This window comes from Hemiscyllium ocellatum, chromosome 31 (genome assembly GCF_020745735.1).
Source record: "Hemiscyllium ocellatum isolate sHemOce1 chromosome 31, sHemOce1.pat.X.cur, whole genome shotgun sequence".
NCBI classification, from domain to species: Eukaryota; Metazoa; Chordata; class Chondrichthyes; order Orectolobiformes; family Hemiscylliidae; genus Hemiscyllium; species Hemiscyllium ocellatum.
Genome location: NC_083431.1, coordinates 3,813,809 through 3,824,868, shown reverse-complemented (window position 1 = coordinate 3,824,868; position 11,060 = coordinate 3,813,809). Strand labels below are relative to the sequence as shown.

The window sequence follows — 11,060 nt, the reverse complement described above, 5'->3', positions numbered from 1 at the left end:
TCCCCCCCCCCCCACCCCCCACTCTGCCATTGTACTCTCCCTGCCCGCTGTCTGCTCTGCCCTGGCAGTATTCCGGATGGTGGCATTGTTTCCTGCGGTCCCCCTGTCCCTCACTAACACTGGGTTCCCCTGGGCTGTGTGAGTCCAGGTCCCTGTGAGGAGCCGTTCCCGTCTGTGCCCAGTACTCACTGACCCTCCGTGCCCACAGCCCCCCTCACTGTTGGTTTAGGTGTGTTTTTTGATATTTTTTGAGGTTTGTTTTCATAATCACTGACTGTGGTGGGTTGCCGTAGCGACTGTTTTCTGGTGACTAACTGGTTTTGTCTGGTACAGCCTGGTTTTCTGGTTTGGGGACCTCAACTTCCGCATCGCTGACCATGGCCTACACTTCATCCGGGAGACCATCAGCAAGAAATGTTACCACCTTCTGTGGGACAAGGACCAGGTCAGGGTCAGGGCCAAGGGCTCCGCGGTCCGGAGGGAGTGGGGGTTTGTGCTCAAGGGCATGTGGTCTGGGGTCCAGGGTAGGGAGGGGGAGGTGGGAGTGATGCTCGGCGTGAAGGACCGAGTGCCCCCCAGCTGTTTATGGTTTCCTGGGGGGTTGGTATAAATGGAGTCAAGATCAGAGTGTGGTGCTGGAAAAGCACAGCAGGTCAGGCAGTGTCCGAGGAGCAGGAGGATCGATGTTTGGGGCAGGAGCCCTTCATCAGGATGCTGCCTGACCTGCTGTGCTTTTCCAGCACCGCTCTAATCTTGATATAAATGGAGCCTCCAGGTGCTCAGAGCTCAGGGGAACAGAGGGTAGCATTGCTCCAACTGCAGCTTCTGGTCCAGACTACATTGCTTTAGCAACTTGGACTCCTTAGTGGGATGGTGGAGTGTGGAGTGGCCAGCAGCAAGGTGTGTCCTCCATGGTTAGACTTGGAGTGTCATCAGATGTTGTCCCATTGGGTACAAAGGTCATATCCTTTAGACTGGGAGCTTGAGCAGAAATGTCAAGTCAAGCTCCCTCTACACTCTCCCCCCACCCCCATCAAACAGGGACAGGGACAGCACGGGGTTACAGACAGGGTATTGCGCTGTGAGACGGTGTTTCCCACGGTGATGTGTTCTCCTCCTCGTCTCCTGTCCTGGCAGCTGAACCGAGCCAAGAAGGTGGAGCCAGTGCTGAATGGATTCCAGGAGGGAGAGCTGCTGTTCAAACCCACCTACAAATTCAACGTTGCCTCCATCGAATACGACACAAGGTAACCTCACCCCAGTGTCACACCCCCACCCCAACTCTCAACTGACCTCTCCTCCCCTCCCCACCCCTCACCAACCCTCCCCTGACTCCGCCTTCACCCTGATTCCCTCTCCCACCCCATTCCCTAGTTACCCCCTATTTTCCCACTCTTACCTCGACTCCCTCTTTCCCCTCTGACCCACCCCACTGACCCCCCCACCATTTTATTTCTGACCTTGCTGCTCCCTCCTGCCTGTGACAGTGGGAAGAAACGGAAACCGGCCTGGACTGATCGGATCCTGTGGCGGCTGAAGGAAGGTGCTGAGGCTGGAGGGAGCGAGCCCCAAACTGCTCCCTTGAAGAAGCCCATTGGGGTGACGTTAAACACCTACGACAGCCAGATGCAGTATGGAGTCAGTGACCACAAGCCGGTGGTGGGCACCTTCTCCCTGGAGGTGAGAGTGCCAGGGAGCCTGCAGGTTCATGGCATTGACATGGCAACAGTTTGGGACAACAGAACCCCCCCCACCCCCCCACTCCAGAAAGGGAGGGGCCAGCTCTGGGAGGTGATCTTCACCCAGTCTGTCCAATCTAACAGGCCTGTTTTTAAATCTCATTTCCTATCAGTTCACAAACAACAACAGAAGGTTTCAAATCAGAGAGCTAGGATTTGTCAGTCCACCCCCTCCACCCTATCCCTGTACCCCCACCTTCTCCCACTGTCCATCCCTCCCCCCCATCCTCCCCCCCCCCCACCCTATCCCTGTACCCCCACCTTCTCCCACTGTCCAATCCTCCCCCATCCCTCCCCCCGTCCTCCCCCTCCACCCTATCCCTGTACCCCCACCTTCTCCCACTGTCCAATTCTCTCCCATCCCTCCCCCCCACCCTATCCCTGTACCCCCACCTTCTCCCACTGTCCAATTCTCCCCCATCCCTCTCCCCCCCACCCTATCCCTGTACCCCCACCTTCTCCCACTGTCCAATCCTCCCCCATCCCTCCCCCGTCCTGCCCCCCCACCCTATCCCTGTACCCCCATCTTCTCCCACTGTCCAATGCTCCCCCATCCCCCCCCCACCCATCCCCCCCCCCCCCGTCCTCCCCCTGTCTCCCTGTCACACCTCCCCCTGAGAAATCCTTCCTGTGCTGAATTGGATGAGCCAGTTCCTCCATTAGGCCAGCCCAGCTCGGGGGGAATGGGGTGGGTGTAATCGAGACCCCCGCTTGGGGTAGGAGAGTGATGGAATGGGGCGGAGGGGTTGGAAAGAGGAGGGAAGGGGCTGGAGGGGAGAGGGCTGCTGCTGCTGCCAGTGACGCTGTGCTGTTCTCTGCCCTCAGTTTGAGAAGCTGATTACCCGACCCCTGGTGGAGCTGCAGCCGGTGGGAGAGTGGAAACCGGGACATGACGCCGTCATCTCCTATTGCATGCTGGATGAGTATCCCAGCAGCACCTGGGACTGGATTGGCCTATTCAAGGTAATTGGTGAACACTGAGGGCCAGCTCTCCCTGCCTTCTGTATCCCTCTAGCTGACTGAGGGTGAACCTGCCCAGTGTTCAGCAGCATTCACAGCTCCTCAGGCACTGAAGCAGTTTGTTTACATCTCCCACACCAACGACCATCTCAAACAAACAAGGGACAATCAAGCCACCATCCTCTGCCATTCAATGGTGTTACCATCACTGAATCCCCCACGATCAACATCCAGGGTGGGGGGGATTACCACTCACCACATTAACCCAGTGGTTACAACAGCAGGTCAAAGGCTAGAAATCCTGCAGTAACTCCCCTCCTGACTCCCCAAAGCCTGTCCCACCATCTACAAGGCACAAGTCAGGAGGGTGATGGAATACTCCCCACTTGCCCTGGATGGGGGCAGCTCCAACAACACTCAGGAAGCTCAACACCATCCAGGACAAAGCAACCACTTGACTGGCCCCATATCCACAAATATCCCCTCCCTCCCCCACCCACACTCAGTAACAGCAGTGTGCACCATCGACAAGATGTGCTGCAGAAATTCACCAAAGATCCTCAGGCAGCACCTTCCAAACCCACATCCACTTCCATCTAGAAGGACAAGGGCAGCAGATACATGGGAACACCACCCCCTGCAAGGTCCCTTCCGAGCCCCTCCCCATCCTGACTTGGAAATATATCATCATTCCTTCACTGTCACTGGGTCAAAATCCTGGAATTCCCTCCCTAAGGGCATTGTGGGTCAACCCACAGTGCATGGACTGCAGCGGTTCAAGAAGGCAGCTCACCCCCACCTTCTCAAGGGGCAACTAGGGACGGGGTAATAAATACTGGGCCCAGCCGGTGAGTTCCTCTCCCCTGAGTGAATACAAACACATAGGTAAGTGATATTGGGGGCTGTCTGCCTGTGTCCAATGGGGTTGGTATCTGAAGCCTCTACCCCAGAGGATTTCACTTGGAGCAAAGAAGGTGAAGGGAAGATTTAATTAAAGCATTCAAAATTTAGATTAATAATAAAATGAAGGGGAGAAGGGTTTCTGAAAGCAGGACGATCCATAACCCGATTTAAAATAATTAGCAGGAGACCCACTGGGCAAGACGTGGAAGGTTTCTATCCAGTTGTTGTCATAGATTCTCTACAGTGTGGAAACAGGCCCTTCAGCCCAACAAGTCCACACCGACCCTCCAAAGAGTAACCCACCCAGATCCATTTCCCTAGCCGACATTTTACCCCTAATGTACCTAACCTACACATCTCTGAACGCTACGGGCAATTTCCCACGACCAATTCACCTGACCTGCACATCTTTGGACTGAGAGGAAGCTGGAGCACCCGGAGAGAACCCACGCAGACCCGGGGAGAATGTGCAACCTCCACACAGACAGTGACCAGAGGCGGGAACTGACCCTGGCGCTGTGAGGGAGCAGTGCTAACCACTGAGCCACCGTGCTGCTGTGATCTGGGAAGAGCTGCCTGCAAGAGCAAACAGCAGATCCATTCCCATGAATTTTTCTGCCATTTGTTAGAGGAATTTGAACTCTGTGGTTCCAGATTAACACCACAATATGGTCATTAGGCCAACACCACCCCCACTCTGCCCATCATACCCATTCAACGCCCCCCCCCCCACCAATGTGGTGCACAGCCCCATCCACTCTGTGTGGTTCAGTATTTGAAAGGCACTGCATTGCAGTGACTTGTTGTTGCGTCGGGTGGAGTGAAGCGTTTGTTCGATGTGCAGGAGGGGAGTGAGAGAGTGTGGAGTGAAGCGTTTGTTCGATGTGCAGGAGGGGAGTGAGAGAGTGTGGAGTGAAGCGTTTGTTCCATGTGCAGGAGGGGAGTGAGAGAGTGTGGAGTGAAGCGTTTGTTCCATGTGCAGGAGGGGAGTGTGAGAGTGTGGAGTGAAGCGTTTGTTCCATGTGCAGGAGGGGAGTGAGAGAGTGTGGAGTGAAGCGTTTGTTCCATGTGCAGGAGGGGAGTGTGAGAGTGTGGAGTGAAGCGTTTGTTCCATGTGCAGGAGGGGAGTGAGAGAGTGTGGAGTGAAGCGTTTGTTCCATGTGCAGGAGGGGAGTGAGAGAGTGTGGAGTGAAGCGTTTGTTCCATGTGCAGGAGGGGAGTGTGAGAGTGTGGAGTGAAGCGTTTGTTCCATGTGCAGGAGGGGAGTGAGAGAGTGTGGAGTGAAGCGTTTGTTCCATGTGCAGGAGGGGAGTGAGAGAGTGTGGAGTGAAGCGTTTGTTCCATGTGCAGGAGGGGAGTGAGAGAGTGTGGAGTGAAGCGTTTGTTCCATGTGCAGGAGGGGAGTGAGAGAGTGTGGTGAGCGGGAAATGTCATCCAGTGGGTTTGTTGTTTCAGGTTGGGTTCCGTTCTCACATGGACTACGTAACCTACCTCTGGGTAAAGGATGATGAATTAATGGTCCAGGACGATGTTTACCAGGTAAGGGATGACTTTGCTCACCTTGCCAACTCTGACCACATCCCTGGAGGTTCCGTTAGCTGACCTTTCACCCCTAACCTTCTCGCGGAGTCGAACAGCCTTTGTTCTAATTTCTGATGGATTAAGTAAAGAGAGAACACAATTCTTATTTATGGTCCTTCTGTGTCTCTGCTTCCCATCGTAGTCAGTATCCCTGGAATTTCCAGGGACGTGCTGGGAATTTGGGAATTGCTCATTCCATTAGCCAAGATGAAGATGATCAGTTGTCACCAGGGCAACCAGAACACCCATAGGCCATTCGGTCTGTCTGCTCCAGGCTTCTCCACCACGTGAGCCTCGTCCCCTTCCCCTGCACTTTCTGTCCCCCTCAGTATCTCCTTACGTCCCCTGTGTCCCTCGTGATTAATCCAGCTTTCCTGGAATGTATATCAATTCCTCTCACCCTGTCCCTGTGGGAGTGAGTCCCACATTCCCCCCCATTCCCTGGAGAAGGTATTTCTCCTGACTTCCCAAATGGATTTATTACGGAGTGTCTGTATCACTGACAGAATCCTAGTCACCCCCACGAGGGGAGCCATTTTCTCTCCATCCACCCTGTCACAGAAATACAGGAGCTAGGAACAGGCCATTCGGCCCTTTGAGCCCGTTCCACCATTGATTACGCCCGTGGCTGATCCCCCCACTCAGCCCCCCCGTTCCTGCATTCTCTCCAGACCCTTTGACCCTCAGAACAATATCTAACCCCCTCCTCATTTTAAAACCTTCACTCAGGTCTCCCCTCAGCCTTCTCCAGAGAGAGAGAGGGTCCCAGCCTACACAGTGGGCACAGCCGCTCGGTTCAGGAATCCTCCCTGGGGAGTTTTCCTGTTGGTCAGGTTTTGGGGTTGTACAGGCTAACCCAGCCCTGTCAGCTGGGAGCACAGTCACAGCAGCAGACACTGACTGGGTCAGATGGCTGAGTCTGTGTTCACATACTGCCCTCACTTTGCCCTCTAGGTGTATCTGAACAGTGAGGAGATACCCAGCTCAGGTGGAGAATTCCTCCTCTGCTATTACAGCAGCAACATGGAGATCATCGTCGGAGTCAGCTATCACTTCCAGGTATATCCCACATCACAACTGACAGTATGGTCCAACCAGGCTCCAGGGAGGATAGAAAGGGAGGCAAGAGAGGAGGGGGAATGGCCTTACAGGGATAGCATTACAGCTGTGCTGTGGGAGGATGTTCCTGGAAATACATCCAGGGAAGTTATTTGGGTGGAACTGAGAAATAAGAAAGGGACGATCACCTTATTGGGATTGTATTATAGACCCCCCAATAGTCAGAGGGAAATTGAGAAACAATTTTGTAAGGAGATCTCAGTTATCTGTAAAAATAATAGAGTGGTTATGGTCAGAGATTTTAACTTTCCAAACATCGACTGGGAGTGCCATAGTGTTAAGGGTTTAGATGGAGAGGAATTTCTTATGTGTGTACAAGACAATTTTCTGATTCAGTATGTGGATGGACCTACTAGAGAAGGTGCAAAACTGAACCTACTCTTGGGAAATAAGGCAGGGCAGGTGACTGAGGTGTCAGTGGGGGAGCACTTTGGGGCCAGTGACCATAATTCTATTCGTTTTAAAATAGTGATGGAAAAGGATAGACCAGATCTAAAAGTTGAAGTTCTAAATTGGAGAAAGGCCAATTTTGACGGTATTAGGCAAGAACTTTCCAAAGCTGATTGAGGCAGATGTTCGCAAGTAAAGGGACAGCTGGAAAATGGGAAGCCTTCAGAAATGAGATAACAAGAATCCAGAGAAAGTATATTCCTGTCAGGGTGAAAGGGAAGGCTGGTAGGTATAGGGAATGCTGGATGACTAAAGAAATTAAGGGCTTGATTAAGAAAAAGAAGGAAGCATATGTCAGGTATAGACGGATAGATCGAGTGAATCCTTAGAGTATAAAGAAAGTAGGAGTATACTTAAGAGGGAAATCAGGAGGGCAAAACGGGGACATGAGATAGCTTTGGCAAATAGAATTAAGAAGAATCCAAAGGGTTTTTACAAATATATTAAGAACAAAAAGGGTAACTAGGGAGAGAATAGGGCCCCTCAAAGATCAGCAAGGCGGCCTTTGTGTGGAGCCACAGAAAATGGGGGAGATACTAAATGAATATTTTGTATCAGTATTTACTGTGGAAAAGGATATGGAAGATATAGACTGTAGGGAAATAAATGATGGATCTTGCAAAATGTCCGTATTACAGAGGAGGAAGTGCTGGATGTCTTGAAATGGTTAAAGGTGGATAAATCCCCAGGACCTGATCAGGTGTACCCTAGAACTCTGTGGGAAGCTAGAGAAGTGATTGCTGGGCCTCTTGCTGAGATATTTGTATCATCGATAGTCACAGGTGAGGTGCCGGAAGACTGGAGGTTGGCTAACGTGGTGCCACTGTTTAAGAAGGGCGGTAAAGACAAGCCAGGGAACTATAGACCAGTGAGCCTGACCTCGGTGGTGGGCAAGTTGTTGGAGGGAACCCTGAGGGACAGGATGTACATGTATTTGGAAAGGCAAGGACTGATTAGGGATAGTCAGCATGGCTTTGTGCGTGGGAAATCATGTCTGATTGAGTTTTTTTGAAGAAGTAACAAAGAAGATTGATGAAGGCAGAGCGGTAGATGAGATCTATATGGACTTCAGTAAGATGTTCAACAAGGTTCCCCATGGGAGACTGATTAGCAAGGTTAGATCTCACGGTGTATAGGGAGAATATAACCATTTGGATACAGAACTGGCTCAAAGGTAGAAGACAGAGGGTGGTGGGGGAGGTTTGTTATTCAGACTGGAGGCCTGTGACCAGTGGAGCGCTGAGGGAGCGCCGCACTGTCGGAGGGTCAGCGCTGAGGGAGCGCCACACTGTCGGAGGGTCAGCGCTGAGGAAGTGTCGCACTGTGGGTGGGTCAGTGCTGAGGGAGCGCCGCACTGTCGGAGGGTCAGCGCTGAGGGAGTGGGCACTGTCAGATGGTCAGTGCTGAGGGAGCGCCGCACTGTCGGAGGGTCAGTACTGAGGGAGCGCCGCACTGTCGGAGGGTCAGCGCTGAGGGAGTGGGCACTGTCAGATGGTCAGTGCTGAGGGAGCGCCGCACTGTCGGAGGGTCAGTACTGAGGGAGCGCCGCACTGTGGGTGGGTCAGTGCTGAGGGAGCGCCGCACTGTCAGAGGGTCAGTGCTGAGGGAGTACCGCACTGTCGGAGGGTCAGCGCTGAGGGAGTGGGCACTGTCAGATGGTCAGTGCTGAGGGAGCGCCGCACTGTCGGAGGGTCAGTACTGAGGGAGCGCCGCACTGTGGGTGGGTCAGTGCTGAGGGAGCGCCGCACTGTCAGAGGGTCAGTGCTGAGGGAGTACCGCACTGTCGGAGGGTCAGTGCTGAGGGAGTGCCGCACTGTCGGAGGGTCAGTGCTGAGGGAGTGAGCACTGTGGGTGGGTCAGTGCTGAGGGAGCGCCGCACTGTGGGTGGGTCAGTGCTGAGGGAGTGCCGCACTGTGGGTGGGTCAGTGCTGAGGGAACGGGGCAGACGGTGGCTCTGCTTGTTGTGGGAGCTCACTGTGTGTAAATTAGCTACTGTTTCCTATATTGCGGGAGTGAGTAAGATGAAGAGCTGTTTACCTATGAAACACTTTGCTCTGCCCTGTGGATGTGAAGGGTGCAATCTAAATGCGTGTCTGACTTTGTTATGTTCACTGTCCCAGATCGTGCCGGAGTGTTTGGAGACCCAGCTGGAGATTGGGAATGGAATGGACATGTCATGTGACCACCCAGCTCCTGGTCACATGGACACATACTGAGTGGCCACTGACTGGATCATGTGACTTGTCTCCACTGCCCATGGCAACGGCAGCACCTCATACCACCCCCACACCCTCCGGAGCTCCCCTCCCCCTGTCCAGGGCTCCCCCTCCCAGCCCCAGAGTGAGTCCTCCTGGGCGGGAGGTGATGTTGGAACCTGGTACACTCTGGGCCTGGCACACTGACCTTTCCAGCTCCTCTCCCAATTCCCCAACCCCTCTCCTTTTTTTGATATAAAAAGTAATGCAGTTTAACCAATCGTGATACACCTTTCCACAGGCCTGGATAGTAACTGGGCCCATCCTGAACTGGCTGTGTTTGAGGGGAGGGGTTAATGGTTGGGAAAAGTGAGTGTACTCTTGGAGAAACCCTTTGTAGACAAGCCACACTGATTAGCTCCAACGTTCTGTCATTTATTCTCCATCTTCACTATCCCGTCACAGCAATATGATGATGTTTTGTCCATTGATAATCCCAATGACTGGATGTGGGAGGGTGGAGACAGGCTGTCACTGATTTATCTCTGATTTCCCCCATTATCTCCTTCATTAACTGTCTCTGCATGACTGTGTGTGTGTGTGTGTGTGTGTGGTCTCTCTCACTTTGTGTGTGTGTGTATCTCTCTCACTTTGTGTGTGTGTGTGTGTGTGTGTGTGTGTGTGTCTGTGTCCGCGTGTGTCTGTGTCCGTGTGTGTGTATCTGTCTCTGCGTGTCTGTATGTGAGTCTCTTTGTCTTTCTCTACGTGTCTGCGTCTCTCTCTCTCTCTGCGTCTCTCTCTCTGTCTCTCTCTGTCTCTCTCTCTCTGTCTCTCTGTCTCTGTCTCTGTCTCTCTCTGTGTCTCTCTCTGTGTGTCTGTGTGTGTGTCTCTCTCTCTGTCTCTCTCTCTCTCTGTCTCTGTCTCTCTGTGTGTCTCTCTCTGTCTCTGTGTGTCTCTCTCTGTGTGTCTCTCTCTGTGTGTCTCTCTCTGTGTGTCTCTCTGTGTGTGTCTCTCTGTGTGTGTATCTCTCTCTCTCTCTCTATCTCTATCTCTATCTCTGTCTCTCTTTCTCTCTCTCTCTGATTCTCTATCTCTCTCTCTCTGTGTCTCTCTCTCTGTGTCTCTCTCTCTGTGTCTCTCTCTCTGTGTCTCTCTCTCTGTGTCTCTCTCTCTGTGTGTCTCTCTATCTCTCTCTCTATCTCTCTCTCTCTATCTCTCTCTCTATCTCTATCTCTCTCTTTCTATCTCTGTCTCTCTGTCTCTCTCTGTCCGTGATTCTCTGTATCTCTCTCTCTGCATCCCTCTCTTGCGCGTGCTCTCTCTCTCCTTCTGTCTGTCCCTGAGGCTTCCCAGGGAGCTCCCTGCCGTTATGTATCTGGCCTCAGTTTCCTGTGTCTGGTTTTTGTCGCCTTCCTGAAGGAAGGTCCTTGTTGTTATTGGTGGGGGGAGGGGTGACAGTGAAGAGAGACTCTGGGGGGATTCCCTGGAGGATGATCTCTATGAGGGGGGGTGGGGAGGGTGCAGTTTGATGGAGGGATCTCAAACACTGAGTTGTTTGGGGGGGGTGGGGAGGGTGCAGTTTGATGGAGGGATCTCAAACACTGAGTTGTTTGGGGGGGGTGGGGAGGGTGCAGACTCTGAATCGAGGGCTGGCCATTTCAGACTGAAATGAGGAGCCTGTGAATGTTTTGGGGCTCTGTGCCACACAGAGCTGTCAGTGTGTTCGCAGGAGAGATGGGCACATTCCTGGACACTCTGTAATGGAGACATCGTGGGGGGAGCTGGCATTCAGCTAGAGGGCCAGCACCCTGGCTGAATGGCCACCTTGTGATATCCAGTCAACCCTGTCCCAAGCAAAACATCGGCTCAGTTCAGAGTAAAAACTCTCGAGTGAGTTTATGTGAACAGGATCCTTTGAAAGCCCCTGGCCCTGGAGCTAACTGGGCCCGCAGTGTGATCGCTGTTTCTGAGAGGGTCCCCACAGCTCCCAGTTCCTCCTCCATGGTGCTGAGTCTGGTGTAAAGACTGAGAATTTCTCTTCAAGTATGTTCATGTTATCGAGGTAACCTCACCCCAAACTGTTTATAAATGATCCGCACTGGGCTGAGTGACC

General features: G+C 52.9%; 1 protein-coding gene across 1 annotated transcript in view; it reads left to right on the top strand.

The window, feature by feature from the left end:
* Positions 1 to 10,404, top strand: part of inpp5ka (inositol polyphosphate-5-phosphatase Ka) — a 29,775-nt gene extending 19,371 nt beyond the window's left edge. Inside the window, exons 6-12 of the mRNA XM_060847749.1 lie at positions 334 to 445; positions 1,138 to 1,247; positions 1,488 to 1,680; positions 2,565 to 2,702; positions 5,058 to 5,141; positions 6,138 to 6,242; positions 8,873 to 10,404. Of these exons, the coding sequence (XP_060703732.1) occupies positions 334 to 445; positions 1,138 to 1,247; positions 1,488 to 1,680; positions 2,565 to 2,702; positions 5,058 to 5,141; positions 6,138 to 6,242; positions 8,873 to 8,968 (838 nt within the window). The 3' untranslated portion in view covers positions 8,969 to 10,404. The remainder of the gene's footprint in view (positions 1 to 333; positions 446 to 1,137; positions 1,248 to 1,487; positions 1,681 to 2,564; positions 2,703 to 5,057; positions 5,142 to 6,137; positions 6,243 to 8,872) is intronic.
* The last annotated feature ends 656 nt before the right edge of the window (positions 10,405 to 11,060 follow it).